This window comes from Channa argus, chromosome 5 (genome assembly GCF_033026475.1).
Source record: "Channa argus isolate prfri chromosome 5, Channa argus male v1.0, whole genome shotgun sequence".
In the NCBI taxonomy this organism is placed as follows: Eukaryota; Metazoa; Chordata; class Actinopteri; order Anabantiformes; family Channidae; genus Channa; species Channa argus.
The window spans coordinates 13020217-13028459 of NC_090201.1; the positions used below are offsets into that span (position 1 = coordinate 13020217).

Here is an 8243-nt window from a genome sequence, read left to right on the forward strand (position 1 = left end):
TGTGCGTGTTTGTGATTAGATGTGCACTTGGCTGGACGGGACATCGCTGTGAGTCTGTGGCAAACAATAAAAATGGCCCAGGTTCAGGTGGACGTAAGTTGACCCTTCACACTGATACAAGTGGCAGACATCCCAGGATTTGATATGATGGTTAAATTTCAATGCAATGTGCATGCAATGTTCTTATATGTATTGTGTGTGTGTGTGTGTGTGTGTGTGTGTGTAGGCACAGCATCCATTGTGATTTCTCTGCTGCTGCTGTTGCTGCTGATTCTGTTGGCTGGAGGAGCAGTGTACTGGTACAGGAGAAGGATGAGAGGGTGAGTAACAGTTTAACACATTTACAACAGGTGCAGACCTCTTTTCCCTCCTCTTTTTAATCTTTCTTTCCTTTTTCCATCTGCACTTTTTCTCTCCTCCCTGTAACACATCTTTTCTTCTCCTCAGGTCTAGCCGGCTCGGCAAAACCGGCTCCAGACGCTTGCGGTAACAGTTGCCAGGGTTACACTTTTCTCTCTCATTTAATTCTGCATCCCGATGCTCTCTCTTTTCTCTGTCTTTCGCTCACTCGTGAGTCTTTGTGGCTGTGCAGTGTATGGTTGTGTTGTGAATGTCGTGCCCTTTTTCAGGATGTTCATGGGAGCTATAGCTCTTCCCGCTCGAACAGTGTCTCTCTTTTTGAATTAACTGCCCTCAGAGCAGCTCCAGGGCAGATCTATTAAAAACACGTATTGAATAGATCTGTTTCTGTGCTAGTCAGTGCTTTAGGTCTTTCATACTGTTGTCCATCATATTGTGCCATATTGTACTGTGATGTACTGTGTTGTGGTTTGTATTGTGGTATTGTGTCTCAGAGTGAGACATGGACAGTACAACAGCATTCTTTCAAGCTCAGGTTGAAAAACACAATGGGAAAAATCTAGTATGCACATACAGTAGAAACATTTATACCACGCACACACACACATATATATATATTCCTCTGGTATATATATATATATATATATATATATATATATATATATATATATATATATATATATATATATATATATATATATATATATATATATATATATATATATATATATATATATATATATATATATATATATATAGTATGTTGAATGAATATTTTAGATCCATTGAATTTAATGTGGTCTGAAAGAATAGCTTGTACATAACAGTCCCATGTCCAGGTCCACTGTGTATGGATCTGTCCTGGGCTCAATGAATGCTGGGCTTATGTAGGTGCCTGTGCTGTAGCTTATTCCCTCAGCCTGGATGGTGAGAAGAGTCATGCAGAGTCTCTTTCCTCCTTTTGTAATTTGCCCTTGTCCCTGCTTGCTCTGTTTAGGCTCCTACAACTTTGGATAAGACATACATGTATGACCATGTCCTTAATATGTTGCACAGGGCCAAGGGCTTCCAGCACCAAAGGATGACCAACGGGGCCATGAATGTTGAGATTGGAAACCCTGCCTACAAGATCTATGATGGCGAGCCTGACGATGATGCTGGGGACCTGCTAGATGCAGACTTCACGCTGGACCCAGACAAGGTAGAGAAAAATAACACTAGCAAATATATGCACAAAGTCCATCACTCTTTGCACATAAAATATTCTCTAATAAAATATATTTTTTGATGCTTTTCCAGCCCACCAACTTCACAAACCCAGTATATGCCACTCTGTACATGGGAGCTCACAACAGCCGCAACTCTCTGGCCAGCACAGATGAGAAGAAAGAGTTGCTATGGCGTGGGGATGAGGAGCCCCTTGTGGACCCGCTGGCATAGACCGTCCACTGGCCTGGATAATGCTATTCCAAACACTCCCCCTACTTGCCTTTTAAAGAAAATTAAACTTAAAAAATTGATTTAAAAAAAGTGTGAGAGAAAATTGATAAAAAAGTGTGAACACTGTATAAAATGTACAAAAATGAAGGACTACTTTTGTATGTGATTGCAGTATTATATTTTGTTCTTTTGAGATTCCTCTGGTCAAAAATGACATTTTCTATGAGAGATTTTTAATTTACACTTTGTCCCTTACCCTTTACCTAAATAGCCACTACCTCTGTGCAAAATGAAATGGAAACAAGAAAATCACAAGAAAAGATGCTAACATTGGAGCAATTTTAATTTTTTATTTTTGTATGAATTGTATAGAAAAGAAAAAACATTGTTCCATTTCACCAGTGCCAACTGTTTGTTGTTTGTGCAGACTTTGAGCGGGAAAGGCAAAACTCAAAGTTTTTCTAAATCGGTACATTTGTTGTCTTGCCGGGGTTTTTGGCAAGATTTGTGTGAGGCAGATTTGTGATAGCGCCGTTTGTGTATAGCACATTTAAAATGTCAGTACCACAACTACAGTATTTCCACAAAATGTTTTTCTCAGAGAACTATGTTAATGAAATGATTGTGTCGTCTTCCTTGCACAGAATATCATATTACGGTACAGTGTATACTGTAGGCTTTATACCGAAACATGTAAAGCAGGTGTGTTTGCTTTTATAACATTGTATGACAGTTAGAGCTTATGTGTTGTGAGAGGATGAGATGCATTTTGGTGTGTGACTGTGGAGTTGGAGAATGAGGAAGTTGGTCTATTGGTTAAACATTCCAGGTAGCATGGTGGGTGGAGAATATACATGTAAAGAGGTGGTAAGGATGAATGCCTTTATGGGGTAGACAGTTGGCTGTGCACAGACCAGGCCACAGCAAAAACACTGACGGATAGTGGTTTTTCTGCACCATTTAATTGTCTGTTACAAGAGTCTTCCTCCAGAAAGACAGGGAGGACATTCTAATGGTATATTGGGATGGAAAAATATGTATTTCTTGCTTGTCTTGTATTTCTCCAGTCCATTTTTTGTTGTTATTCCAAAACACATTCATCTGGCATTGTGAGTATTCTTTCTATCTTTAGTGTGTACATTCACAGTTTTGCAACGACTCAGTCTTAAGTGCATTATGTTCATTTGGTCTTTAGCGTTTCTCTTTTTAATGAGCTCTTTCTGATCTCTCACTCTCCTCTGTGCCCTGCTGCTGCTAATGCTACCATTCTGGTTGCTCTGACTTGTCCTTAGCTCAGCCTCTGTCCCAAAATGCTGCTTCTGTCAGAAATGTGTCAGCCATATCTTAATGCATGTGAAAAGTAACACCAATCTTTAATGTAACTATGATAACAAGTTTTTGTTTTGCTTAGCTGTCAGCAAATGTTATTTTATGCTGTTGTATATGTTTGTCTTAAAATGAGAGAGAAGTACAATCATTTTACTTAAAGAACATTTTTGCAAAAATCATAAATGCATTTTCCGAATTGTTTTTGATTAGTCCTTGTTTTTGAATGACACATAGCTTTTATAGTACACAATGATGCATGGAGGCTCAGACTTTCTTCTGGAAAGAGAATAATGTTTAATTTTTGCTGGAGTACTTTACAAACTAAATAACATATTGTTATAAATAAAATTTTAAAAAATTGTACATAAAACAAGCTGGTGTTTTGTGTTTTATTCACAACCTGCGCTTATGAAGAGAAAAAATGCAGACACATCTTTGTGCAGCAGGTTCATTTAATCATTTATTAGGGAAATGGTAAATCTGATCATGTTTACTGCAAAGTTAAACTTGTGTGTTCATATGTCATTATTTTACAGATATACATTTTAAAATGTAATAAAACTGAGGAACTAGTTGAACTGAGTTGTAGATGTACTTTAAAACAATCTTTGAAATCAAATGTAAAAACAAGAGAAGAAACAGCATACAACAAAGTATTTTGTGCATTCCAGTAATTATAATTTTGGGGTTTATTTCTGATCATAAGACTATGATCTAGACTATGATTTAACTACAAGCTACTTTTTTATTCAAAGTCTTCACTTGATGCCTTTAGCTTTCAGCTCCTCTCTGACTCTGGCAATGTACCCAGAGTCGGGATAACCAAAGCTGTGGAGAGCAACAAAAAATTACATCTAGCATTTGAGTAAAATCGACACTAATGAAGTACACTTACTAAATAGAAATTAGAAATTCAGCCACCGTACCTCTCTGGTCCTCCGTGAATGGACGTCTTGTGATGAATATCATTCCATGTTACTTGGTTCTCGTACCCAGTTGTTCTGGATGTCCCAACAGTGAAAATAAGCTTCTGATTAAATGCTCTTTTCAGCAATAGCAGCACTTCTTTGCCATCTTTGTTGTCTGGCAGATACGCTACTCGTTTAATACCATTATAGGGCTGTCCAGGTTTTGGATGTTTCTCCTGCAAAGACAAACATGTAAGAAACTAGCAAATGAAAATGCAAAATTACAATTACATACAATAGACATTAATTTAAATAAATATATAAATAATATAATAAAATACAATAGAATATAAAAATACTTAAATATGAGAATTTACCGTCTGTATTCCACCTGCAATTACATAGCTGATCTCTATTGTGCCACATCCTGGAAATCCAGGAAGGCACGTGTGTGTTTCCCTCCAAGACATGTGTCCATCGGGCTGGTTTCCCTCCATCACACCAAACACGTCTTTGCAGAGTGGACAGATAGGTCCCATGCTTTTCATTGCTTCTTTTAGGCAAACACCACAAAATTCATGTTTACACTTAAGCTGTTTCTTGTTGGTAAATGTATCCATGCATATAGGGCACGTTTCGTCTTCAGTGCCTGTTGTTTCTCCCTTTCCTGTGGGCTCAGTGTTGTTCTTGCTGTGTCCTGACTGTCCATTGAACACAGATCCACTGGACCACTCTGACTGATAAGCATTGCTCATGTTCTTTGGTGAGCCACTGATGCCACTGGCTCCATGGAGTTCGGAGAAGATCATGGGTGATGTTGTAACCTTTTGGTACAGACGAAGAAGAGCTCTGACGGCATGGCTCTCCATTAGCGTGTTTTCTCCAGATTTCTTGTAGAAAGCTTTTACACTGACTTTGCCTTGACTGTTGTCTGATTCCGAAACCTTAAAATCCACACCAAATTTAGATTTGATTTTAGCTATGTACTCACTGAAAGACGTAGTCATCAGCACCCAGTGGCTTTTATCAAAGGTCAGTCCTGCATCAATGAGAGGGTCTTTGATGTTCATGTCAATCTTCATTAATATGTCTCGAGTCTTCCATGAAGACTCCCCAGCAGAAGTTGCATCCAGGCACTTACTGATGGCAGCCTGACTTTGGATTGGCCCACACACAGTGATTTCTTCAGGAGACAGAGTAAGCAAAGCCTTGTTCTCCTTTTTCTGAATGATGTTCATTGTTTCCCTCCACCCATCTTGATCTTCGTACTTGAGAGAAACAACCGAGCCACTGGATTCACCTAAGCATTTTTGAACAAGGTTTATGAACTCATTGAAAGCTTTGGTGAGGTCTCCAGTTTCCTCTTCTTGTTTAAGAGTCACCTTTACTTCTCCGTCGATTTTAATTCCATTCTCCTTCTCTATACGTTTCATTTCTTCCTTGTAGATGTGACTCATATACCAGAAATGGCTAATTGGGACATAACATGTCTCCTCTCCATTTGTAGAAACTCCTGCTTTACTGCTTAAACTACTTTGTTCGACCAACTGGACTTTCTCCTAAATAAATGCAATGTATACATTTAGTATAAAACATTATAATATAGATTAGACTGATTTACTACACAGTACATACTTGTTGTGGCTCTGACACTGAAGCAGGAAGGCTCACTGAAGCACCCTCTGGTATTTGTATCTCCTGCTCTGGCAGTGTCAAACTAACAGTGACTATTTTGATTTTGTTCCCATCTTTGCAGGTCAGTATTTTTCCATTCAGTTTCTGAAGCTCAGTCACGGCTTAAAAAGAATAAACACATGATAATATATAATACAGAAAGCTACCCAAAAGTAAAACATATTCAGACATAGTCATAGGGTACCTGGAACAGGCTTCATCTTTACCACAAAACTCTCATCGCCCAAGGTCTTTACAACTGAGCAGTCTGTTAAAGTGCTTGTCTGTTTGTTGAGCCAACTCTGAAGAGTTCGCTCAAATTTTAATTTCAATTTCTGCGGACGACCAGTATCTAACCATTTCACTGAGAACGCAATATGAGCTTCTTCTTCCTTTTCCTGGGATGAAGCCAAGGCCTGAAAACATGTTGTAAAACCATTAATGCAACAGTGTTAATTTATAGAATAGCACAAAATCCCCTGGGTTATGTGGCTGAAAAGATCTGCTTTAAAAATAATTTTATTTTTCTCTTAAATTACAAATTAACTAATCTAGAGCATTTAGCACTAAACAAACCTATATTAGGAGCAGGAGATTAGCTTTACATACTTTCACTTTCACATACACTACACACGAGAAAAACACAGGCCTGTTAAGACTCTGCCCAACTTTTCTAGCCACTTGCTTCTTGCTCCTAATACGACTGCTTATGTGCTATACAAACAATAAATCCACACGGACACTGAAGGTTTCCACACTTTGCACCATTTTTAAATCAATAACTGGGCCCTTGCCAGACTGGTCAAAGTGCTGTATGACTGATCAAGCACACACTCACAAAAATACCTCTGCTTGATTTGTAGAAGATGGTGGAGAGACAGCTGGCTCAGTTGTTGACTGAAGAGGTGGAGATTATCCCAGCCCAGAAGGAAGACGGGACATTTAAAAGAAGAAAAATTACTAGATCGGAGTACAAGCAGTTTTCCACATACCCTATTGTTATTTCATGGAAGCTCTTTGTCCATTTACATATTAGCATTAGAATCAAAGTTTCTGCATTAGATGCCTTTTGCAGTATTAAACTTTATTTTGCAGACTGGGCTGATACACAATTACTCACAGTGTCCATGGGCTCCTCTTGGTCTGGCGAAAAGTCTGACATTTTGAAAATGTTCCACACTGCAATAAGTATATACGTCAGCAACTCTGACCCTTCAAACAACTGACTGTATTTGTGTAAAACAGTAGGTTACAGTTAGGTTAGTAAGTTGCCAACGTGTCACATGCTGATATTGGTAAAAGAGCATTATAGGGTTCGACTCTTCGTTCGGTTACAACAGGATCCTTCAATCATTTCCATGTTTTGACGATATGAATTCTTTGTTATAGTTTTAGACGACAGCTGTGATACAAGGTTATATGGGGTTTTACATCTAATATTTGAACATACATACAGCACTAATAATCAATTTTAACAACTTAGGACTTACCTTGAACGCAGTTTCTTCCCGAGAAATGAAAGTGAAAGAGTTACAGTTCCGCATGGTACGTGACGTCACAAAAATTAGTCGGATCTTGGTTTTCATACTGATCACCAGATATTCTCAATAAAGAATAAAACAAATATCCCCAGCTAAAGTTATTTTTATACATAACTCTCTAACATTGAATAATTGTAATGTTGTAATGTATTTCTACTCAAAGAAACATTCAAACTTTTACTTATTTCTGCTGTGCCCTGGTAGGCATCAAGAGTATACTCCACCACTCTAAACATCCAACAAACAAGACCAGCATTTACACCTTTTTTTTTCCTTTTGCACATGACTTATTTATTTTATGCTGTTAATTACAATTATCTAAAAAAATATATTTAGCAAAATCGTGCTTCCATTTTTTAAATTATTTTGGATTTGTCGTTGTTTATGACATATTTTATAGTAACCTACATGCTGATGCATGGAGGGTCACGCAAGATTAATTATATAACAAAACTAAAAAACAATGTACATATAACAAACCCAAGTGGTTTATGTTTTATGTGCTGGTGTAGTGAAAAAAATGATGAGCCTGACAACAGTGGGTTTAATAGTTTAAGTAAACAAAAGTCAGATCATGTGTAATGTCAACCAACAAAAAACTAAGGAAACAACCTGCATGAAGTACTGTAAATGCTGCCTATATACTAACCCTAACACTAAAACCCTCCAAAACCACTAGCTTTTCTTGATTCCTTTAACTTCGGTTTAAAGGTAGCCAAGGTCAAGATTCTCAACTGTTTACTAGCATTACTTTAAAAGACCATCATGAAAGACTATCATGTATACTAAGAATAAAATTAGATTCTGCTACTGCACCACATTGGTCCATACAAAATGGATGTCTTGTTTTAAATATCATTTCATATTATTTGGTTCGCTCTATCCCAGTTGTACTACATTCATACTACATTTGGTGCTCTGTATCATTTGCAATTGTCATTTTTTTATTCTCAGTTGGAAGATAAGGTATAATTTTAAACAATTAAAACTC

General features: G+C 37.5%; 2 protein-coding genes across 5 annotated transcripts in view; one reads left to right on the top strand and one right to left on the bottom strand.

Moving 5' to 3' along the window:
- LOC137128289 (low-density lipoprotein receptor-related protein 1-like) overlaps positions 1 to 3502 on the top strand; it is an 83610-nt gene extending 80108 nt beyond the window's left edge. For 2 of the 4 annotated variants that reach the window (XM_067506155.1, XM_067506157.1), the window contains 5 exons: positions 20 to 93; positions 227 to 320; positions 448 to 486; positions 1417 to 1561; positions 1660 to 3502. In XM_067506155.1, coding sequence (XP_067362256.1) covers positions 20 to 93; positions 227 to 320; positions 448 to 486; positions 1417 to 1561; positions 1660 to 1800 — 493 coding nt within the window. In that variant the 3' untranslated portion in view covers positions 1801 to 3502. The remainder of the gene's footprint in view (positions 1 to 19; positions 94 to 226; positions 321 to 447; positions 487 to 1416; positions 1562 to 1659) is intronic. The other 2 variants (XM_067506156.1, XM_067506158.1) reach the window with 1 other exon arrangement.
- A 61-nt stretch (positions 3503 to 3563) lies between these two features.
- On the bottom strand, positions 3564 to 7298 carry LOC137128290 (E3 ubiquitin-protein ligase DTX3L-like). Its single transcript, XM_067506159.1, has 8 exons — positions 7202 to 7298; positions 6832 to 6890; positions 6558 to 6608; positions 5917 to 6127; positions 5673 to 5833; positions 4415 to 5596; positions 4056 to 4273; positions 3564 to 3957 (listed from the first exon to the last, which is right to left on the bottom strand). The coding sequence occupies exons 2-8, from the start codon at positions 6871 to 6873 to the stop codon at positions 3888 to 3890; spliced, it is 1935 nt and encodes a 644-aa protein (XP_067362260.1). The 5' UTR covers positions 6874 to 6890; positions 7202 to 7298; the 3' UTR covers positions 3564 to 3887.
- Between the last annotated feature and the right edge of the window lie 945 nt (positions 7299 to 8243).